The sequence below is a fragment of the Nerophis ophidion genome, linkage group LG01 (genome assembly GCF_033978795.1).
Source record: "Nerophis ophidion isolate RoL-2023_Sa linkage group LG01, RoL_Noph_v1.0, whole genome shotgun sequence".
Taxonomy (NCBI): domain Eukaryota; kingdom Metazoa; phylum Chordata; class Actinopteri; order Syngnathiformes; family Syngnathidae; genus Nerophis; species Nerophis ophidion.
In genome coordinates this window covers 79,315,027-79,340,095 of record NC_084611.1, presented here as the reverse complement: position 1 = coordinate 79,340,095, position 25,069 = coordinate 79,315,027, and the positions used below count along the sequence as shown (strand labels likewise).

Genomic DNA, 25,069 nt, shown 5'->3' with positions numbered 1-25,069 from the left:
AAACAAGGCGGGTACTGCAAGGAGGACAAGGGACAAGTCAACGAGGCAAAAAGGGCACAAGACAAAAGAGGCGAGGACAACGAGAGGGAAGCCAGAGACGTAAATGCTTACTACAAGAGTTAACGACGTTCCGGCGCAGGATCCAAGGAGTGACTGGATTTTATGCTGTCCCTTTGATTGCTGCCAGGTGCTCTGATGAGAGGCAGCCTGCAGCTGCGGCAAAGTGTGGGCGTGGTGCGCTCAGAGCGTGCGGGGGCATGTACTGGCATGCTGCCAGAACGAGTGTGGGAATCTGCTGCGGGAGAATCTTGGGTTCGAATCCACGCCGTGACAATCTTGGACCAAAAATTAAAAAAAAAATCTATCTGAAGCCGCAAAAAAGGAAAAGCCGTATATAAGTTTAATAATAAAGGCAACACATGACGTATGTTTCTATATTAGCTATAATAGCCTACTATCAAAATTACTATGTGTCGCAGGCTAAAGCAAATCTTGGTTGACAGAAATATTGAAATGTACTATTTATTTTACACATTTTTACAACATTAGACCCTAATAGTAAATCAGAGGCTACTCAGAAGGTGAGATAACTCCTGGAAATGACTGGCTTTTAATGGCCAAAGGTATAGATGTGTGTGTCCAAGTTAAAGGAAACGGCAGTCTGTCTTCTTTTAATACATTTATTACAATCTTTGGCGAGCAAAGTAATGTTTGCTGTGGTCTGGAACAACATTGCACACACACATCTATCTGAAATGCAGCCAATATTACATACAGATAATGTGTCATAAGACCTGCAAAACTAAATTATATACAAAGAGGATACAAATAAAGGATATTAAATGAGCTCAAGTATACCTACAAATGAGGCATAATAATGCAATATGTACATACAGCTGGCCTAAATAGCATGTTAGCATTGATTAGCTTGCAGTCTTGCTCGGACCAAATATGCCTGATTAGCACAAGAACAAGTCAAAGCGCACCTTTGTGCATTGACGCACAGCATGAAACTTTTGGTGGACAAAATGAGCGGCACTAAAGAGCCGTTCTATGTAAAGGCAGAATCACATTTGAGTGTGCTGGTGTACCTAATAAGGTGTCCAAAGAGAGTAAAAATGTCATAAGATTCCAAACATTTTTTTTTATGAGTGAACAATATTTGCGCTAATTTTGGATTATTGGATTGGTTTGTGGAGTGAGAATCAGCACATCCAAGTCCGAGTCCATGGTTCTTGCCTGGAAAAGGGTGGAGTGCCATCTCCGGGTTGGGGAGGAGACCCTGCCCCAAGTGGAGGAGTTCAAGTACCTAGGAGTCTTGTTCACGAGTGAGGGAAGAGTGGATCGTGAGATCGACAGGCGGATCGGTGCGGCGTCTTCAGTAATGCGGACGTTGTACCGATCCGTTGTGGTGAAGAAGGAGCTGAGCCGGAAGGCAAAGCTCTCAATTTACCGGTCGATCTACGTTCCCATCCTCACCTATGGTCATGAGCTTTTGGTCATGACCGAAAGGATAAGATCACGGGTACAAGCGGCCGAAATGAGTTTCCTCCGCCGTGTGGCGGGGCTCTCTCTTATAGATAGGGTGAGAATCTCTGCCATCCGGGAGGAACTCAAAGTAAAGCCGCTGCTCCTTCACATCGAGAGGAGCCAGATGAGGGGGTTTGGGCATCTGGTCAGGATGCCACCCGAACGCCTCCCTAGGGAGGTCTTTAGGGCACGTCCAACCGGTAGGAGGCCACGGGGAAGACCCAGGACACGTTGGGAAGACTATGTCTCCCGGCTGGCCTGGGAACTCCTCGGGATCCCCCGGGAAGAGCTAGACGAAGTGGCTGGGGAGAGGGAAGTGTGGGTTTCCCTGCTTAGGCTGTTGCCCCCGCGACCCGACCTCGGATAAGCGGAAGAAGATGGATGGATGGATGGTTTGTGGAGGCAGCCACTTTTGACACAATTAAGGGCCTTTTATTCTTTCACCAAGAGGAAAAGCATAGTGTATAAAGTGGAATGACCCCAAAAGGGACAAGCGGTAGAAAATGAATGGATGGATGAAGTGGAATGATTGATTTAATAAACTGGAGGACATATGACATTAATAAACTGGAGGACACATGGCATTAATAAACTGGAGGACATATGGCATTAATATAACTAACTGTCTGTCTCCCCTTTGCAGGCGGTCACAGGGAAGAGTTTCGGAGACAAGGACTTCCGCAGGGCCTTGGAAAATGGCATCCTGTTATGCGAGTAAGACGTGACATCACTGCTTTACTGGGGTCTCACACAGCAACCCCCCTCCCTTAAATATATGCGTGTGTGTGTGTGTGTGTCCCCTCCTCCACGCAGGCTGCTCAGTGCAATCAGACCAGGCCTGGTCAAGAAGATCAACAGACTGCCCACCCCCATCGCCGGCCTGGTAAGGAGACACTCTCACACCATGTTCACACCCACGCAAGGGAACGTTAAAAAATTGTCCTCAAGTTCTCGGCTCAAAACTCTTTTTGGTAATCAGTTAACAAGAACAATGTATTTTCATAGCCAGTGTCAACAAATAGGACATAAATATACAGTTAGACCAGTGGTTCTTAACCTTGTTGGAGGTACCGAACCCCACCAGTTTCATATGTGCATTCACCGAACCCTCCTTTTTTTTCAAATTCAAGACAAAGTTATGTTTTTGGTAACACTTTAGTATGGGGAACACTCTCGCTACTTTATTGGATCCACTTTGGACTGGACTCTCACGGTTATGTTAAATCCACTATGGAGTGGACATCGGTTCCCTGGGTGGGGGCGGGGGGAATTGCCCACATATGCGGTCCTCTCCAAGGTTTCTCATTGTTATCCTTGTCACTGACGTCCCACTGGGGTGAGTTTTTCCTTGCCCTTATGTGGGCTCTACCGAGGATGTCGTTGTGATTTGTGCAGCACTTTGAGACACTTGTGATTTAGGGCTATATAAAAAAAACATTGATTGATTTATATTCTAAGTAACAAAGACTTAATTTGGAGTTTTTTGGACAGTAGGGGAACATATTCCAAGTAACAAAGACTTTGGAGTGGCATAGCTCGGTTAGTAGAGCGGCCGTGCCAGCAACTTGTGGGTTGCAGGTTCGATTCCTGCTTCTGCCATCCTAGTCACTGCCATTGTGTCCTTGGGCAAGACACTTTACCCACCTGCTCCCAGTGCCACCCACACTGGTTTAAATATAAAAATTAGATATTGGGTTTCACTATGTAAAGCGCTTTGAGTCACTAGAGAAAAAGCGCTATATAAATATAATTCACTTCACTTCACTTAAATTGGAGTTATTTGGTTAGGGTTTGGGTTAGGGTTAGGGTTATAATAAGGCCATGCCGAATAAAGCATTAATAAGTACTTAATAATGACTAGTTAAGAGCCAATATGTTACTAATTTGCATGTTAATAGGCAACTAATTAATGGTGAATATGTTCCCCATACTAAAGTCTTACCATGTTTTTTTTACTGGTGCACAAAATGAACCGTGCATGAACATCACCTTGTTCAAAGAACAAAACCAACACAACAAATTACACACTTGCAAATCAGTCTGACTTCTGCTGTTGCCGTATCCGTAATACGCCGATAGGGAGAAGGTTTTTTTTACACGATGAGTCGGGTGTGTTTTGACCTCTACCGAAACCCTGAGGCTGACTCACCGAACCCCTAGGGTTCGATCAAACCCAGGTTAAGAACCATTGAGTTAGAAGAATGAAGTCAAAATATTAGAAGAGAATTTTTAAAGTTAAAAAAAAAACTTGGAAGATTTTGAGTATAAAATGTACACAGTTGACATTTTGTAATGTTACAAGGAAAAAGTTGTGACTTGTTAAATTAAGTTAAAGTTAAAGTACCAATGATTGTCACACTCACACACTAGGTGTGGTGAAATTTGTCCTCTGCATTTGACCCATCCCCTTGTCAACCCCCTGGGAGGTGAGGGGAGCAGTGGGCAGCAGCGGTACCGCGCCCGGGAATCATTTTTGGTGATTCAAACCCCATTTCCAACCCTTGCTGCTGAGTGCCAAGCAGGGAGGTAATGGGTCGCATTTTTATAGTCTTTGGTATGACTCGACCGGGGTTTGAACTCACAACCTACTGATTTCAGGGCGGACACTCTAACCACTAGGCCAGTAGTTCTCAAATGGGAGTACGCGTACGCCTGGGGGTGATTAAAGGTATGCCCAGGGTTTAGTGAGATTTTTAAAAAATATTCTAAAAATAGCAACAATTCAAAAATCCTTTATAAATATATTTATTGAATAATACTTCAACAAAATTTCAATGTATGTTCATAAACTGTGAAAAGAAATGCAGCAATGCATTATTCAGTGTTGACAGCTCGATTTTTTGTGGACATGTTCCATAAATATTGATGTTAAAGATTTCTTTTTTGTGAAGTTCATGACTCCAGATGGATCTCTATTACAATCCCCAAAGAGGGCACTTTAAGTTGATGATTACTTCTATGTTTATAAATCTTTATTTATAATTGAATCACTTGTTTATTTTTCAACAAGTTTTTAGTTATTTGTATATCTTTTTTTCCAAATAGTTAAAGAAAGACCACTACAAATTAGCAATATTTTGCACTGTTATACAATTTAACAAATCAGAAACTGATGACAGTGCTGTATTTTACTTCTTTATCTTTTTTTTTCAACCAAAAATGCTTTGCTCTGATTAGGGGGTACTTGAACTAAAAAATTGTTCACGGGGGTACATCCCTGAAAAAAGATTGAGAACCACTGCACTAGGCCACTGAGTAGGTCTGAGAAAAAAATGTTACAAAAAAGTTGTAGTGTTATGAGGAAAAATGGTAATGTTGCAAGAATACAACTATAACATTTTGGATTTGAATGAAAGATTTGTAATGTTGTGATAGAATAGTTGAAATGTTACAAGAAAAATGTAACATTACGTGAAAAAAGCATGGACCGTAATTTAGGAGAAAAACGTGATATTAGGAAAAAAAAACATGTAAATAAAATGGTAATATCATGAGTAAAAAAATATATAATATTAGGAGAAAATCATAATATTACGACAAAAAACATGTAGTATTATGACAAAAAAGATTCCTCTAGAAAAAAGTTGTTACGAGAGAAAAAGCCGTAAAATGATCATAGTAAGGTCGTAATAGTTAAAAGGTTACAGTAATAATCTTGTAATAATAATTAAAAATCTTGTAATTTTGGTAGGATTTTTATTTTATTTTAATGATATTCCAGTGGGGCTTCACGGTGGCAGAGGGGTTAGTGCGTCTGCTTCACAATACGAAGGTCATGAGTAGTCCTGGGTCAATCCCGGGCTCAGGATCTTTCTGTGTGGAGTTTGCATGTTCTCCCCGTGACTGCGTGGGTTCCCTCCGGGTATTCCGGCTTCCTCCCACCTCCAAAGACATGCACCTGGGGATAGGTTGATTGGCAACACTAAATTGGCCCTAGTGTGTGAATGTGAGTGTGAATGTTGTCTGTCTATCTGTGTTGGCCCTGCGATGAGGTGGCGACTTGTCCAGGGTGTAGGCCGCCTTCCGCCCGATTGTAGCTGAGATAGGCACCAGCGCTTCCCGCCACCCCAAAGGGAATAAGCGGTAGATGGATGGATGGATATTCCAGTGCTGATTTGTCCAGGGAGTACCCCGCCTACCGCCCGAATGCAGCTGAGATTGGCTCCAGCGACCCCAAATAGGGACAAGCGGTAGAAAATGGATGAATGGATGGATATTCCAGTGCATTTTTTATTTGTCAGTTTGACATCGCTGTGTTGCCATTACTGTATCTTACTGTATTATCTCATTTTATAACTTGCTTCTTTTCCCAACTCCACCAAACCAAAAGAGATAATTTTTTTCTTGTTTTTTTTTTTGGAATGGGCTTTATTCCTCTTACCAGCTTCAGTGAAAAAAAGAGTTTCATTAAATTTTCATGCGTATCACAACAGCAATGTAATGTTTTATTCAGCATTTTTGATAACGCTTTTATCGTCATCTGCCTTGCAATGCGCTTTATTGCCATCGACAGGACTGGGGTAGAAAATCATCAACTAGAATTGTTTGAATTAACATATTTCTCACGTGATGCGTCCTTCAGGACAATCTTTCCGTCTTCCTGCGAGGCTGCGAGCAGTTAGGCCTGAAGGGCTCACAGCTTTTTGACCCTGGTGACCTTCAGGACACGTCTATAAGAGCCAACCTCAAGTAAATCTGATTAATATTTTCATTTTCATGACAAGGACATGTCTGTAACTCACGTCATTTTTCCACCAGGGACTCCGACTGCAGCCGCAAACTTAAAAACGTGAGTCCTAACCCTGCATGTGACCTTTAAACCTCACAAATGTGCTCTCGTGCTAATTTGAGCGATGTCTTCCAGGTGCTGAACACCATGTTCTGGCTGGGAAAAGCTGCTCGCGGCTGTGCCTCCTACAGCGGACCAACGCTCAACCTCAAGGAGTTTGAAGGACTGCTGGCACAAATGAAGATGGTAAGTGAATGGAGGTCTTTACGTTTTGACGGACAGACGGTGGACAGCGGGATGGAATTGACAACGCAACGTCAATAGAATAGAATAGAATAGAAAGTACTGTATTGATCCCTCGGGGAAATTCAGCACCACAGTTCGCTTACAATAGACAATAAATATTATACAGCATTATTCACATGTGAATAATATGAATATATTACCGTATTTTTCGGATTATAAGTCGCTCCGGAGTATACGTCGCACCGGCCGAAAATGCATAATAAAGAAGGAAAAAAAACATATACGTCGCACTGGAGTATAAGTCGCATTTTTGGGGGAAATTTATTTGATAAAATCCAACACCAAGAATAGACATTTGAAAGGCAATTTAAAATAATAAATAAAGAATAGTGAACAACAGGCTGAATAAGTGTATGTTATATGTTGCATAAATAACCAACTGAGAAGGTGCCTGGTGTGTTAACGTAACATATTATGGTAAGAGTCATTCAAATAACTATAACATATAGAACATGCTATACGTTTACCAAACAATCTGTCACTCCTAATAAATGCGATAAATCCGATGAAATCTTCTTCCTCGATGTCGCTTCTAAACAACTCTGCCAACTCCAAAGGTATGCGCCGCTTCCTCTTGTCGTTTTCTGCTGCATATTTCACTAGGTCCAGCTTGTAATCTGCAGTACACAATTTCCTTTTCGGTCCAATTTTTGTTCAGCCCTTCTTAGTTTTTATAAGTTACTGCCAACGATGAAATGATCCATTTTAAAAGCTACGGCAGTAACATATAGCATATAGCAGTTAGCATTCCATGACCCACAATGCACTTCTGCCATGACCCTCCCCCGCCGAATTCTTATTGGTTGACGTGTATGTGACGATTGCTGATGTGGTATATATTGTATATACAGTATGTTATAGACATATTATATCTGTGTATATATAATATACTGTACACATATTAAGTATATATTGTATATATTCGCAGATGTGTTATATTTTAAATTGCTATACCTAGTCTATTTATACCTGCATTTTCCTTTCCATCCTTACACTTTCCATCATTGTAACTAAGCTACTGTGTTGAACAATTTCCCTTGTGGATCATTAAAGTTTGTCTAAGTCTAAGTCTAAGTCCAAGTCTGTGTGACGATTGCTGACATTTTCTTCATCTCTTCCGCGAATGAGATAAATAATATTATTTGATATTGTCTGCGATGAGGTGGCGACTTGTCCAGGGTGTACCCCGCCTTCCGCCCGATTGTAGCTGAAATAGGCATCAGCACCCCCCCGCAACCCCAAAGGGGAAGAAGCAGTAGGAAATGGATGGATGGATGGATTTGATATTGTGTAATCTGCAGTACATGATTTCCTTTTCGGTGCCATTTTTGTTCATCCCTTCTCAGTTTTTATAAGTCACCGCCAACGATGAAATGATTAATTTTAATAGCTACGGCAGTAGCATATAGCAGTTAGCATTCCATGACCCACAATGCACTTCTGCCATGACCCTCCCCCGCCAAATTCTTATTGATTGACGTGTTTGTGACGATTGCTGACGTGTATGTGAAGGTTGCTGACATTTTCTTCGTCTCTTCCGCGAATGAGATAAATAATATTATTTGATATTTTACGGTAATGTGTTAATAATTTCACACATAAGTCGCTCCGGCTAAACTATGAAAAAAACTGCGACTTATTGTCCGAAAAATACGGTATACATATATTCTACATTTAAGTGCAGTCAAAAAGGAACATAAACATTATACAGTCTGATGGCTGTCGGTATGAAGGACCTCCTGTGTCGTTCCGTGTTGCGGAGTCGGACAGGAGGACGCAAACGTTAGCATTACTAGCTTAGCCATGTGAGCTACACGCTAACATTGCACTCACGTTTTAATGTAAATGTTGTGATGCTAGGTTAGCCTATTATAAAGCTAAATTAGGACAAGAGTGAATCTTTGAGCACCTAACCATTAAAATCCGATTACTGGGTTTACGATTAAATTCAGATTTGTTAAAGTAGCAATGGTTGTCACACACACACACAAGGTTGTCCTCTGCATTTGACCCATCCCCTTGTTCACCCCCCTGGGAGGTGAGGGGAGCAGTGAGTGGCAGCGCTGACCACGCCCGGGAATTATTTTTGGTGATTTAACCCCCAATTCCAACCTTTGATGCTGAGTGCCAAGCAGGGAGGTAATGGGTCCCATGTTTTTGTAGTCTCTGGTATGACCTTTGGATTCTTGATTCAACTCGATTCAAACCAATTCTCGCAATGTAACAGGTTAAAAGTTAGAACGCTCCTTCTGGTTGCATAGAGAAGGTCCAAAAACATTTTTTATAGATTTTTTATGAAAAAAAACTAACAAAACATATTTTATTCAATTATTAATTTTTTTTGAAAATGATTTTTGAAAATGATCAATCATTTAAGAATCTGGATCAATAAGTGATTCGGATGTTAATCGATTTTTTTTGTGAATCGATTTTTTGAGATTTTAAATTGATTTAAAATCAGGATGAATAAAAAAATCACTATTCGGATGTGAATTCATTTATTGTTAATTGATTTTTGAAAAGTATAAATCAATTTAGAATCTGTATAATTGAGCTCCATAGTCTATTTTCTGGAGAAGACGTACAGCTGCAGCGTCTGCAGACAGGCAGAGCTTTAAGACGTGTAGAAAAGCCTAGTATTTTTCTTTTCTTTTTTCAAACCTATGCTCCATGAAATGCGTGTTTTTTCATCTTTAAATTGTAAATATAATACGAATAAAATCCAAATGTTCATACTAGCTGTATTAACCAACATAGTATTTGTTTAAATGTTAATGTTAATGTTATCGCTGTTAATTCCTATATATTATTTTGCTGTTGAATTCCTGTTAATTTACATGGAAACTTTTTGTCAATTTTGCAACTAAAATATTTCAAAATTTCAAATTTCGTTAACTACAGTACATTTTGAGAAATATTTATATTTAGTCTCCTACTTCTAATAAAATTCTGCTGTAATTTCCAAGGGCAACACCTAAAACTTAATACAAATAATTTGCCTAAAATTTTACATATTATTATATCAAATAGTTTTTTCCCCGTGTGCAGGACAGCGAGGAGTCGGCGGACGGCTCCCAGAAGCGCAGCGTTCGTGACAGTGGCTACGACTGCTGGGACTCGGAGCGCAGCGAGTCGCTCTCTCCGCCGAGACATACTCGAGACAACTCGCTCGACAGGTCAGCGCCATTTTTTTTTTTTCCAAAGTATTTTTTTATATGTTTTTGTAGCATCTTTCACAAAGTCACAAAAGCAATCACAGCTGACTCCAAGTTGCCCTTAAGCAAGGCACTTAGCCCCCCTTTGTAGCTTGTATGCTAGCGACCTCTCTCACTCGCTTGGTGATTTGACTCCTCTCTTATTGTATGCTTGTTTTTATGGCATCTATAGCACGTTGTGCAGTGCTGCATTCAAGACAACTGCAAAAGTAGGACACATCATAGGACTGTTGAAAAATGAACAGCAAACCTAATGTTTTTTTTACAGATTTAGTTTTATATAAATATTAGGGTTGTGACTCTTTGGGATTCTCAATTCAAATTATTATTTGAATTATTATGTATTATTTGGTGTAGTAAAAAACATTTTATAAACAGGTTACAGATTAGAAAAGCTCCAATTGGTTGGATGGGGATGGCCTGAATATGTATTATTTTTTTAAATGACTCTTAAAAAGAAAACTTTTTTTTCTGCACTCCTAATAAATATACAGTATAAAGCAGGGGTGTCCAAATATTTTTCACTTAGGGCCGCAGACTGAAAAATCAATGCAAGCGGGGGCCGTTTTGATGGTTTTTTTAATTTTAAAAACCAATACAATATATGTATAACCAATATACATTTAGGCCTCTACTCAGGCTTGCTTCCGGGGACCCCAAAGGGTTTTGGTCAGAAAAATATAAAACATTTTTCATTATTCAGTATTATTTTGTTTTTTTATTATTCAAGTTTTAAATCTCCAGATCAACATTTGGTCCATCTGTCAATATAATGATTTTAAAGATTTAAATTGTTTGCTCTTTTTGTCAAATAAAACACAAAATATGCAATATTATCACCCAATATTTTTTTTAATTGGAATATTTGAGATTATATAATAATTGGAGCCATAAAAAAGTCAAAGACTAATAACACCATTGATTTTAATTCATTATTAATTTTTGAGCAATGACACTTAAAAACAAATCACACTAAAATTATTGGGGATCCAAAAGGGTCCTACTCATTAAAGTGTTAAAAAATAAATTATACATTTTTTTACTGTTTACTTTTAACACAATAATCTCGAGATCAACTTCAGATCTATCCGTCAATTATAAGTTTTATTGTTGTTTATGTTTTTTGTTTGTTCGTATTAAGCCCTTCTTTAAAAAAAACAGCTCAGTTTTTTTATATGGCAAACACAAAATATGCAACATTTTCCCCCAAAAATATCTCAAAGTGGAACATTTAACGTGACGTAATTGGAGCCTTGAATAGGTCAATAATTCATAATGACATTGATTTTGATTCATTATTATTTTTTAAAGAAAGAAAAAGCCTGCATGGCAGCTTTGTGTTATTAGAGTAAACATTGCAACATTTTCTTGTTACATTTCACCCGTTTGCTCTATTATATCACTTTTTAAGTTTTAAAAATGTTTCAATTGTATTTTTAAAATGTGCCGTGGGGCCGTTAAAAAATTACCTGCGGGCCGCAAATGGCCGCACTTTGGACACTCCTGGTATAAAGTATGTATTTTAATATATTTGTCTTTTTTTCGATTTTCACAGCATCTGTTGCGATCCGCTGCTCGGATCTACACATATTATTTATTTTTCCATTTTGTATATCTCTCCATCTGACTCCTTATTTCCTGTTTGCTTTGTCACCATGGTCACTCATCAGTCCACCTGCTAGTCTCGCCCCGCACACCTGCTACTAATTATCACCCTCCTATTTAAGCCAGACTTTTCTGTTCATTCGGTCTGGGTCCATAATTTGCTCTCATGCAACAGGTGACGACTGCTACTTTTCTACGTTTATTCTCGCTAGCTCATATGTCAAGCCACCTGCCTTTTCTTAGCTCACATGCTAATTGTTTTTGTTTTTGCATTTTTGTGCTTTCATGCCAAGTCTAGTTTTCTGTTTGTATTTCCCAGTTTTCATACTCGCGTTTTTGGTTTGCCTTTTTATTAGCTCCAGTATTTCTGTTCAGAGCTCTCTTTTTGTTAAATAAATATTTTAAGATCTTACCTTTGTTGTGTTCACGTCAACGCATCCTCGAGGGAATCGAACCCAGCACCACAATGCCCACCAGTCTTCACAGCATCCAACATATTCAGTGTTTCAACATTTCCCTGTTGCCTTGAATGCAGCATTTATGGAATTTTTGTCAAGTAAAAAAAATAATTATTTCTTTACATATCTTCAGCCTGATTTTAAACTTCAACAATAAAGTTGTAATACTATTTCTCAATTATTAAAGTAGCTAACAGTCTAATTTGTGTTATGTTTTGTTTGTATTTTGACAGTCTGGACTCCTTTGGCTCACGCTCGCAGCACAGTCCTTCACCCGATGTGGCCAACCGAAGCAACACAGACGGTATTTTTCTTTAATAGAAAGAAAACCTGTGTCCAATAATAGCGTCAAGCATATTTGAGGGGACAGCTGCTCATGTGGACAGCTGAAGGTTTGACTTTGATATTTTTGTCTGTGTGTGTGTGCGTGTGTGTGCGTGTGTGTGTGTGTCCCAGATGCTGCAGCTGTTGATCTCGGTGGTCATTAGAGACTTAAACCTGCACTGGGGTCAACATCCTGTGTGCTTGTGTGCGTGTGTGTGTGTGTGTGTGTCTGTGTGTCTGTGTGTGCGTGTTTCATGGGGACTACATGTGGTCAGGAAGGCGACACAAACAAAGGAAACACCTTCTTCAAGCCCAAATTTTAAAAGGATACATTTTTTCCCCCCAAAGACACACAATTCAAACCTTATTATTTTCAGATTAAGTTACAAGTAGGCACAATCAAAACTAGCTAGTTTATTGGTAGTGTAATAAAAAGTGTTTTTCTAATAACTTGTGTTATATTAGGCAACAAATGTATTAAAGTTACTGCTATTTCATATACTGTGATGAGGTGGCAACTTGTCCAGGGTGTACCCTGCCCTCCGCCCGATTGTAGCTGAGATAGGCACCAGCGACCCCAGAGGGAATAAGCGGTAGAAAATGGATGGATGGATGGGCTACTTCTTATATTTATTAAACTTTAAATGCCTCCAAAACATGTGCACATATTGCGGATCTGCTGTCTTCTATTGCTATTTGTCTTTGTTATGTGATTCTCAGCCTGACCATGGTAAATACTTTTCCACAAAGTAGGAACTATGAATTATAAATCGAATATTGTTTACGACCTTCTAAATACAGTTGTTGACATTATGAGAGCATTCTACACATCCACGTAGTCACCTTTACAGTCTGTTCATCCAATAAATGACACAAAATGATAGAAAATAAAACACATGCGCATTGTTGTGGTTTGAATGCTGATGCTTAGTTAGCGAGTTAGCGAGTTAGCTTGTAGGATTACTCATTTCTAGTTCACCCCAAAAAAAAATTCACTTCGAATCGCGATTCTTTTTCATCCCGATTCCAAATCAATTCATGATTTTTAAAAATGTATGTAAATTTTTACTTTTTATTTTGTGTTTATCTATTTTAAAGAATCGAATTGTAAAAATTAATTTTAATGCCGTCTCTATGTAAGCAGAATTACATTTTTATAACCTGTAACCTGTTTCAGTATGAATATAATACCAAAAACCACATTGCGAGAATCGGTTGGGGACGGCGTGGCGCAGTTGGGAGAGTGGCTGTGCCAGCTGGTTCAATGCCCCCCTTCTATCATCCTAATCATGTCCGTTGTGTCCTTGAGCAAGACACTTCACCCTTGCTCCTGATGGGTTCTGGTTAGCTTCTTGCATAGCAGCTCCCGCCATCAGTGTGTAAATGTGTGTGAATGTGGAAATAGTGTCAAAGCGCTTTGAGTCCCTTAAAAAAAAGGTAGAAAAGCGCTATACAAGTATAATCCATTTACCATTTTGAATCAAGATCATTTTGTCCAATTGTCACCCCAGGAATCGGATTCATTGATCAAATCGTTAGGTGCCCAAAGATTCGCACGTCCATTATTTCCATTAAAGATGGCAGAGGGTTGGCTCGTTACGTAATCAAATGCAATATGAATTGCATTTAAATAGGTAAAAATAAAGGTAATGAATTACATCCATTGGCCATAAAATACATAGTCAAAATGTATTGAATAACATGTACATAATATATATTTTTAAAAAACAGTTTCATACATTATTTAAAATTGCTTTTAAATCATTCATATTCAAAATGTTCTTCTTAATCCTTTATAGTTCATCAATGTTGGCATTAAAGGCCTACTGAAATGAGATTTTCTTATTTAAACGGGGATAGCAGTTCCATTCTATGTGTCATACTTGATCATTTCGCGATATTACCATGTTTTTGCTGAAAGGATTTAGTAGAGAACATCCACGATAAAGTTCGCAACTTTTGGTCGCTAATAAAAAAGCCTTGCCTGTACCGGAAGTAGCAGACGATGTGCGCGTGACGTCACGGGTTGTAGGGCTCCTCACCTCCTCACATTGTTTACAATCATGGCCACCAGCAGCTAGAGCTATTCGGACCAAGAAAACGACGATTTCCCATTAATTTGAGCGAGGATGAAAGATTCGTAGATGACGAAAGTTAGAGTAAAGAACTAAAAAAAAAAAAGAAAAAAAGAAAAGGCAACGGCGGCGACAGAGGGAGCGTTTCAGATGTAATCAGACACATTTACTAGGATCATTCTGGAAAATCCCTTATCTGCTTATTGTGTTAATAGTATTTTAGTGAGATTATAAAGTCATACCTCAAAGTCGGATGGCTGCCGTGAACGCCAGTGTCTCTTAGAGAAGCCGAGGAGCCAAGAGCCTTTTTGACAGCTACAGGAGGAGGTCCCATAATTCACCGAAGTCTCCGGTAAGAGCCGACTTAACATCACAATTTTCCCATCCAAAAACTTGCTGGTTGACGTAGAGAAACATGTTCGCTTGACCGCTCTGTGTTAAAGCTTCACAACAAACAAAGAAACACAAGCTGTGTTTCAGTACTAAAGGCAGCTGCAATCCACCGCGGGAAATTTAAAATTGTAATTTAGTAAACTAAACCGGCCGTATTGGCATGTGTTGCAATGTTAATATTTCATCATTGATATATAAACTATCAGACTGCGTAGTAGGTAGTAGTGGGTTTCTGTAGGCCTTTAAAAAGGCCTCTTGATAAAGGTGGAAAAATAAGAATTTATTGTGTTACATAGTGCATCCATTTGTAAGAGCTTATGTCATCCTACATGAACCAGAAAGTAGTCTACCAGCTAACAATCTTTGAATAGCCTTTATATTTCATGCGCTTCCCATATTGGATTTCATGTGCGAAGTGCTAATAAATTGTCCGCAGGCACAGGGCACATATTACATAAGATATTATATAAGAACACAATAATTGTATGAATCACAATTAAAAACTTCTAGTGCACACTTCCTCACACTGTGTCCTTTAACGCTCCACTGCTCTCTCCACCACGTGCAGGACGAGCCAGCGACTTGGAGGCCGACGCCGCCGGCAGGAAGCCAGATATGCAGAAGGACGACATGTCGGCCAGACGGAGCGCCAGCGGCGAATCACGTAGCTCCATTCCCTTCAACCAGTTCCTCCCCAACCGAAGCAACGCCAGCTCCTACGTGCTGAACCCGCGGCGGAAATCCCACGTGGAGGACGGAGAGCAGCGCAGGTAAGGATTCACCTTGGCGCGTACGCCTGACTAAATCTTCCCTGAACCCTAAACGATGACCCAAACAGTCACGGTCCTCCTGGGCTGACTGAGGGCAAAAAAATGCCCTCCAAAAACCCAAAGACTGTCACCTGGGCGCCGGACAGCAACAGCGGAAAAGCCAGGCAAGAGGATGACGATGTAGCGAAGGAAGTGTCGGAACCGGCGAGGCTGCAGAAGTTGCAGAAAGATGCAATAAAAGTTCTGCCTGCTGTCCTTCGCTACAGCAGGTAGAGAGGAAGTGCTCGGAGTTGTGCTCGGATTTTGTTTACTAATGAGTATTTGGATAACAGGTTTTGTGAATAATGCTGGAGTTGTGATCAGACCTTGTTCACTAACGAGTAGTTGGATACCGACTTTTGTAACTAATGCTGGTGTTTTGATCGGGCTTTGTTTAATAACAGGTTTTGGATAACAAATTTACGAACGAGCATTTAGATCACACGTTTTGTGAATAAAGCTCGAGTTGTTATCGGACTTTGTACACTGAGTCGTTGGATACCGACTTTTGTAACTAATGCTTGTGTTTTGATCGGACTTCATTTAATAACAGGTATTTGGATAATATATTTACTAACGAGTATTTAGATCACACGGTTTGTGAATAAAGCTGGAGTTGTGATCGGATCTTGTTCACTAACGAATATTTGTATAACTTGTTTTGTAAATTATCCTGGATTTGTGATTGAACCTTGTTCACTAACGAACATTTAAATAAGGACTTTTGTAACTAATTTGGGATGTGTGATCGGACCTTGTTCACTAACGAGTATTTGGATAACGAGTTTTGTGAATAAAGCTGGAAGTAGGAACAGACCTTGTTCTCTAACGAGTAGTTGGAATAACGAGTTTTATAAATAATGCTAATGTTGTGATCAGACGTTGTTCACGAAGGAGTATTTGGATAACGACTTTTGTAACTAATGCTGGTGTTTTGATCGGACTTTGTTTAATAACAGATATTTGGATAACAAATTTACTAACGAGTATTTGCATCACAAGTATTGTGAGTAATGCGGGAGTTGTGATCGGACCTTGTTCACTAACGAGTATTTGGATAACTCGTTTCGTAAATTATGATGGAGTTGTGATCGGACCTTGTTCACTAACGAGTATTTGGATAACTTGTTTTGTAAATTATGCTGGATTTGTGATCGAACCTTGTTCACTAATTAATATTTAAATAAGGACTTTTGTAACTAATTTGGGATGTGTAATCGGACCTTGTTCACTAACGAGTATTTGGATAACGAGTTTTGTGAATAAAGCTGGAGTTAGGATCGGACCTTGTTCTCTAACGAGTAGTTGGAATAACGATTTTTATAAATAATGCTAATGTTGTGATCAGACGTTGTTCACGAACGAGTATTTGGATAAGGACTTTTGTAACTAATGCTGGTGTTTTGATCGGACTTTGTTTAATAACACATATTTGGATAACAAATTTACAAACTAGTATTTACATCACAAGATTTGTGAGTAATGCTGGAGTTGTGATCGGACCTTATTCACTAACGAGTATTTGGATAACTCGTTTTGTAAATTATGCTAGAGTTGTGATCGGACCTTGTTCACTAACGAATATTTGGATAACTCGTTTTCTAAATTCTGCTAGAGTTGTGATCGGACCTTGTTCACTAACAAGTATTTGGAATAACAAGTCTTTTAAATAATGCTAATGTTGTGATCAGACGTTGTTCACTAACCAGTATTTGGACACCGACTTTTGTAACTAATGCTGGTGTTTTGATCGGACTTTGTTTACTAACAAGTATTTGGATAATACATTTACTAACGAGTATTTAGATCACATGTTTTGTGAATAAAGCTGGAGTTGTGATCGGCAGGGTTTCCCACACATTAATTTATTTGTGGCGGCCCGCCACGAAAGAATTACGGCCGCCACAAATAGATAAAAAAAAAATAAAAAATTGAAAAAAAAAAAAAAATATATATATATATATATATATATATATATATATATATTATTTTTTTTTCCGGCTTTTGACTCGTTCGACCGCTCATAAAAGCAATGGGACTCTGTCTGTGAATGGACCTTGTAGTTAGAACTCCAGTGCAGTAAGTGGCGGTAGCCTGCTATGCATTGTAACTCCGCCAATGTAATTATATTCCAACTCCGCGTTCGTCTTGGTCATCGCCCGCCGCTGCTGACACCTCCCTTCCCCCGACGCCCAACCACACCACCACAAATAGATGCCTGACCTGTGGGAAACACTGATCGGACCTTGTTCACTAACGAGTATTTGGACAACTCGTTTTGTAAATTATGCTGGAGTTGTGATCGGACCTTGTTCACTAACGAGTATTTGGATAACTTGTTTTGTAAATTATGCTGGATTTGTGATCGAACCTTGTTCACTAACGAATATTTAAATAAGGACTTTTGTAACTAATTTGGGATGTGTAATCGGACCTTGTTCACTAACGAGTATTTGGATAACGAGTTTTGTAAATAAAGCTGCAGTTAGGATCGGACCTTGTTCTCTAACGAGTAGTTGGAATAACGATTTTATAAATAATGCTAATGTTGTGATCAGACTTTGTTCACAAAGGAGTATTTGGATAACGACTTTTGTAACTAATGCTGGTGTTTTGATCAGACTTTGTTTAATAACACATATTTGGATAACAAATTTACTAACTAGTATTTACATCACAAGATTTGTGAATAATGCTGGAGTTGTGATCGGACCTTGTTCACTAACGAGTATTTGGATAACTTGTTTTGTAAATTATGCAAGTTTCGGAAATTGGGTCGGTGTTGTGCGCAGACTTCGTTTTTAAGCAAGTGTATTAGAAATCATGTCGGTTTTGTGTGCTTGGAACTTGCTCACTACTGAGTTAGAATGTTGAGTTTTAGAAATCATCATTGTGCTGAGACTTTGTTCACAAACTTGTGTTTTGGAAATCATGCATGGTGTGCTTGTACTTTGTTCACTAATGATTATTGGTATTTTAAGTTTTGGAACTGTGCTTGCATTTTGTTCACTAGCAAGTTTTTAGCACAGCAAACTGGTATTTTGCTCAAACCTTGTTCACTAAATATTCATGGTAATAGGTTTGTAAATGTGCGCAGACCTTGTTTACGAACAAGTGTTTTGGAAATCATGCCAGTTTTGTGTGCTCAGACCTTCTTAACTAACAGTTATTTGTGCATTTGAATAGTATTTAGAAGTCCTCCTTGCGTTTGAACAATATTAACTAATGAGTAGGGCTGGGTGATATGGCTGACAACTGTATCGCGATATAAGTGTTTTATGTAAGTCGATTTTTAAATGTAACCTTCCTCTGATTATAATCCCCAACTATGAAGGCAGATAGGAAAGGAAATGTATAAACAATGTAAACAAAATTATAAAATCACATTAAACACGTAACAATAAGCTCTTAAAATGAAGGTGCAAAAATAACGAATAAGTAAGAAATGCTTAATAGAGTGGAACTAAATAGTACAAATTGTGAACATGTAAACACAGAGAAATCTGAGAAGAACTATTTTCTGCAGGTTTAGTGCCAGGAACTTACAGCTGTGCTCTAAAGGGTGAGCGCGGTCAAGGTGGTGTGGTATCACCGGTCTTGGTGGGGATGCGTGCTTTGCATTATTTACAGACCACATTGGACTACGATCCCTTTGAAAAAATCCCCAAAACTGCCACACTGTCGAGGTGACTTTTCCTGTTTTATTCACAATTTCTTCATTTGTACTTTTTCTTCTCACTCCATGCAAAGAATCATCCGCGAGGCAACAAGATGGCACCACCAAACTTAATAATTGATACTGTTACCTGATTGGCTGTTAACGTGTCACTCCCACTGATCAGTGATCACTTCCTGCGTTGCTCAGTAACCAGAGAGTTCTTTTGTTCAGCTTCCGGTTTCTTCCGACGAAGAAGACAAACATTTTTTTACCGTATTTTCTTGAACTGCCGCCGCGGCGCTAATTAATTTAAAACCTCTTCTCACTCCTGCGCTTACCAAAGGCATGCAGTGAAAGTAAGCATGCGCTAATTATTTTAAAACCTCTTCTCACTCCGGCACTTACCAAAGGCATGCAGTAAAAATTTGAGTGTAATGTAAAGATACCACCATGAAAAGCACATTTATTAAAAAAAAACTGTATTATGGTCTTACCTTTACTTATAAATGAAGTCCATGCCAGCTCCTTCTGATCAAAAGCATCAATAACTTGTTTATAGAAGTCTTCCTTATCTTTCTTCAGTTTTAAAAGTCTCAATGCCGATCTTCCTTTATTACCTCCTCCAGCACATATCACGTCACTAATTTCCCTTCTTCTGCAGCCGAGTAGTCGCAAGAAGGATCACTAGCGCCCTCTACCACCAGGAGGCGGGAGTCATTTAATGACTCACATTTGACACACGCAGCTACGGTATTGTGACGGTCTCAAGCCGTCGTCTTGCGGGTTCCCAGGACCACCAAGGAAGGACATGGCTTGAGCAGTTTGACTTTGTTTATTTTTCAATAAAACCTCAGTCCAGGTCGCTCTTCCGCTCCTCATCTCCGCTCCCTCGGCGTCTCCTCGCCGCCATCTTGGGCCGGGCTCCAGCGTGCCCTGACTGTCTGTCGGACCGTCGGCTCCACAGGTATATTAATAAAACATAGCTGCTTACTGTTCTTTTTAGCTTGGACCTTAAATCCTACTGAATAGCTCTTAATCTTCTTCCCTTTATGCGATTTCAAATTACCGGTATTGAAATCAGCCTCCTCCATTTTGAAAATGATGACAGGGGAAGTGTCACTCGTGACGTCACGAGTTTGACCAGGCGGTAATACCAAGCATGCGCTAATTATTTTGCGAAGCGAGTTTGACCCGGCAGTAAATCAAGGCAGGCGCATACTATATGCCCGGCGGCAATTTAAGGAAGTACGGTATGTTTTATCAAACACATTTTTATTGTTATTGATTACTTGTCTGCCGCGATATATATTAATATGGTTTTTGATCACCACGCCCGACTAACGACTCGCATATTGAGCTTTGGAGATCATTTGCTTGGACTTTGTGTACTAACACATATGTTGGAAACCCTGCTGGTGGTCTGTCCTCAGACCTTGTCCAGTAACATCATGCATTGTGGTGTGGCGACGTTTTAGTTGTCTGGTTGTTTGATTGATATTTTTGTGCTGAGTGTTTGAGAAACAAACAATTGAATGTTTAGAATTCATTGTAGTTTTATACAAAGTTTTTTCTTGGTGTTGATTTTGTGGTTGGACTGCGACTAATAAGCTTTTGGGTTCAACTAAACCACGCCTGCTGCTCGCCTCGCCGAACGTCCAAGCATCCCTGAAACGACTTTCATGCTACCCCGTCTCACCCGACTCAGCTCCCCCTCCTCATCTTCTGCCGCCGAGGAGCAGCGGCCCCTGCGATCCCCTTCCCCGAATATCGTCCTGCGGCGCGACAATGACTTTTTGAGCTCACACAAAGCCGCTTGGGATTCCTCCTCTGACGGGGAGGGCGAGGCGGAGGGGCAGAAGGTTCCCGATGTTAGACGCGATGACCTGGCGTCCCGGCGGGCCCCTCGCGGGCCTGTGGCGCCCCGGGTGCATCAGTTTGTGCCGTCGCCCGCCTGCAGCAGTAAAGACAGGGAGCGCTGGGAGGGCATTCGCCGCTCGTCGCAGCAAACACTCAGCAGGTTGGATCCACGCTAGAAGAATACTTTTCAGATGCAATTCTTTTCCCCTGCCTTTTCTAACAATTCCTTTTTTCTGGCTATGATTTTGGTCAACCGCGATTGGACAGCGAGGGGGAGAAAATCCCTGACATGGTTATGCGCAAAGACTCCGGCCCACGTCGCAGGCAGGGTGAGGAAGAGGAGGTTGCCAGGGCGACGGGAGAGGCAGAGGATGAGGGAGGCGAGGGAAAGGTTAAAGCCACGCCCAATGTGCAGACGGACGACCTGGCTCTTAGGCGGGCTCAGGCTAGGCCACGCCCCCTTCACAGGGACGGCCCGGTGAGCTTGGCGTCCGCTGCCATGAGCAAAGCAGACCTGGAGAAGTGGGAGAAGCTGAGGATGACTGAACCCAGGTGCCACCTCCCACACACACCCTAAACTAAGAATCAATAACGTGTGTGTGTGTGTGTGTGTGTGTGTGTGTGTGTCAGTCTGTCAAAAGTCAAATGTCCGGTTAAGTTTTGAGCATGAGAAAGTATGCCTCAGGTATTACATAACATAATCAATGTGTGACCCTTCACTTGATAAATGTTGGAACATTTTTCTAATAGTAAACACAGTAAACCGTAGTTTATCGCTTTTAAATTTATTTTTTAGCTTTTTGTTCCCCACCTTCATTATTAATCTAATATTTTGATATCAGCTCATTGAAAAACTCTTTACTGCCTTTTAAATATGTTTTTAGTATTATGAGAGCCCCCCAGACGTGAAATAACACCCACATAGTTACCTTTACACTAGTCCAGTGTTATTCAACCACTGTGCCGCGGCACACCAGTGAGACAACGTGCCGTGGGAGATTATCTAATTTCACCTACCTGGGTTAAAAATATTTTTTGCAAACCAGTAATTATAGTCTGCAAATGTGTTGTTGTTGAGTGTCTGTACTGTTTAGAGCTGGGCAGAGTAACCGTGTAATACTCTTCTATATCAGTAGGTGGCAGCCGGTAGCTAATTGCTTTGTAGATGTCGGTAACAGCCGGAGGCTGTGTGCAGGTAAAAAGGTATTTAATGCTTAAACAAAAATAAACAAATGGCGAGTGCCACTTAGAAAAGGCATTAAGGCTTAGGGTTTTGATTGATTGATTGAAACTTTTATTCGTAGATTGCACAGTAGAGTACATATTCCATACAACTGACCACTAAATGGTAACACCCGAATACGTTTTTCAACTTGTTTAAGTCGGGGTCCACGTAAATCAATTCATGGAAGGCTATGCAGAACAAAACTAAAACTCAACTGGCTGCAAAGTAAATAAAAACAGAATGGTGGATGACAGCAAAGACTTACTTTGGAGCAAAGACGGCGTCCACAAAGTACATCCGAACACGGCATGACAATCAACAATGTCCCCACAAAGAAGGATAAAAACTACTGAAATATTCTTGATTGCTAAAACAAAGTAGATGCGGGAAGTATTGCTCAAAGAAAAACATGAAACTGCTACAGGAAAATACCAAAAAAAGAGAAAAAGCCACCAAAATAGAAGCACAAAACAAGAACTAAAACACAACACAAAGAAAAACAGTAGTAAACTCCAAATAAGTCACAGCAGGATGTGACAGGTGGCGACAGTACACCTACTTTGAGACAAGAGCTATAGTGATGCATGGTTGGTTATGGTTTGAAGTCACATCCAACAATTGCGACAACAACTTTTTACTGTCTACTGAATTTTGTTTTTTAATGATTTCTGCTGGTGGTGTGCCTCTGCATTTTTTCAACGCAAAAAATGTGCCTTGGCTCAAAAAAGGTTGAAAAACACTGCACTAGTCTTATCTAATATATTGGCTTAGCCAATCAGTGGCCACGATACAGAGCAGCGCGCTCTGATTGGTTCGATCACATCTTGGGACTAATACTTCTATAGTACTGATAGTTGTCTTTCATTTAGCCATTTTTATGCTTGGAAAAGCCTAACATAGGCCAAAGATCCGCAGAAAATGCTTGAAAAAACAATCTGCGATAGAGTGAAGCCGCAAACTTCGAAGCGCAATGTGGCGATGGACGAGGGTAATTCAGAATCAATTAATCTGTTCCAAGGTCAAACTGTCACCATCATGTAAGCTATTAACGCCTGTGCAAAAAAATAGATATATATTGGGAGGTTGGGAGACCCGAGGGGTTTTATCTACTTTTTTAGCGCCCGACGACGATAACCTACTCAGTGGTTAGCTAAAAAGAGACATTTTTCGTAGCATTTAGGGGTGTTCCGATAAAACCTTTTCACTACTAATAGGATACCGTTTTTGGAGCCCCAAATTTTGTCTGATACAGATATTGATCCGATACGATATCTTCGCCGGTCATGCATACTTGTATTATTTTGTAGTGTGTAATGTTAGAAAAGGCTTGATCGATTCGAATCAGTCAAAAAGCGAACACAAACAGTGACCTGTTAATTATCAACCCTCTGGAATGCAGTCATGCTGTCTTCAAGTTGAAGTGGAGTGCGAATTTAATTTTTTGGGCAACGCCTAGTGGTCTCAATAATTCATTAAGTTATAGGCTGTAAATTGAGTGATGCGGACACATTTGTTACTGGATACTTTCTGTTACGCTTCTGCCTTGGAGACTTTGCATGTGTAAGTAATATGTAACTATAACCATTTGATACTCGTTTATATTGACACATGTTGTGTTTTTTGGGGGGTATCAATTAAGGAAACTAAATTATGTATGTCTAGCTTGTGTGCTGTTGTGTAGCCTACCATGTTTACCTTTTGTAAATGATTTGACTAAATCGAAGAAAAACGCCAACCGTGTGTGTTTATTGGAGGACATTTAGATGTTAACTAGCTGTCCGAGTTTTGCACAAGTAAAAACGCTGCAGGACTGCTTGCACTGGACATTTCGATGCAAGACGATATCATCCGATACTTTTTTTGTCTTGTTTGCTGATACATAAGCCATACATACTTGCCAACCTTGAGACCTCCGATTTCGGAAGGGGGGGGGATCTTTAAGAGGAGATGAGTATATTTACAGGTACAATTCACCAACTCGAGTATATCATATATATATAATACTTGACTTTCAGTGAATTCTAGCTACATGTATTAATTTTATTTTATATATAAATAAAATAAAGAGTTGATTTCAGACTGCACCTATCAAATACACAGTAATAAACACACAGTTGTTCTACTAACTGTACTGTGCTTGCTGGTTACTAAAAAAAAAAAAAACACTTACTTTTCACTATTTGAGTAACCTTTGTTCTACAATTGCTTCCAGCTATCAGCATAGCCATCTTTGTCTCAGCATAAGTTACACCATTTTCGTGAGAAAATTTCTTCTGGGAGGTTTTTGGGAGAGGCGCTGAATTTCGGGAGTCTCACGGAAAATACGGGAGGGTTGGCAAGTATGTACTGAAGCGATATCAATATCGGATCAGGACACCCCCTAGTTAGCATTTACGGTGACTACAAGAATGTACTAATTGGGATGAATACCTTTAGTTGTGTAGGAATACTACTTGTTTAATGGCACAGCCCTTACAAATATGAACAGAAACGCGTTACAATACGCCCCCTGGTGGCTGCTTATTTCAAGATAAAAGCGGCTCTAAATCCTCCTTTTCACTCGCTTATTTATTCTCCTCATTATTGTCCACTTCATTGCAGTCTGACGGACACTGAAAGAGCAGGGAATGTGCCGAGCTTGTGTGTGTGTGTGAGTGCGTGTGTGCGTGTGTGTGTGCGTATGTGTGTGTGTGTTTGTGTGTGTGTGTGTGTGTGTGTCTGAGAGAGAAAGAGAGAGAGTCACATAGAAAAAGAGGCGATTGTTGTGTGAGCCGCTGAGGCTTTTGTTTTTGTCCTCCGGGTGCTGATGTCATTAGATAGCATAGAGAAGGTTTTGTTTGCGCCGCCGGAGGACTTTTGTGCACCTAAAAAAAAAAAAGAATCAC

The 25,069-nt window shown here is 40.0% G+C and overlaps 1 protein-coding gene across 8 annotated transcripts in view; it reads left to right on the top strand.

Moving 5' to 3' along the window:
• limch1a (LIM and calponin homology domains 1a) overlaps positions 1-25,069 on the top strand; it is a 105,452-nt gene that overhangs the window by 29,476 nt on the left and 50,907 nt on the right. For 7 of the 8 annotated variants that reach the window (XM_061912474.1, XM_061912466.1, XM_061912494.1 and 4 more), the window contains exons 2-12: positions 2,174-2,244; positions 2,344-2,413; positions 6,113-6,219; positions 6,289-6,319; positions 6,395-6,505; positions 9,614-9,741; positions 12,077-12,147; positions 15,204-15,405; positions 15,474-15,674; positions 20,808-21,119; positions 21,227-21,511. In XM_061912474.1, the coding sequence (XP_061768458.1) occupies positions 2,174-2,244; positions 2,344-2,413; positions 6,113-6,219; positions 6,289-6,319; positions 6,395-6,505; positions 9,614-9,741; positions 12,077-12,147; positions 15,204-15,405; positions 15,474-15,674; positions 20,808-21,119; positions 21,227-21,511 (1,589 nt within the window). The remainder of the gene's footprint in view (positions 1-2,173; positions 2,245-2,343; positions 2,414-6,112; positions 6,220-6,288; positions 6,320-6,394; positions 6,506-9,613; positions 9,742-12,076; positions 12,148-15,203; positions 15,406-15,473; positions 15,675-20,807; positions 21,120-21,226; positions 21,512-25,069) is intronic. The other variant, XM_061912512.1, reaches the window with a different exon arrangement.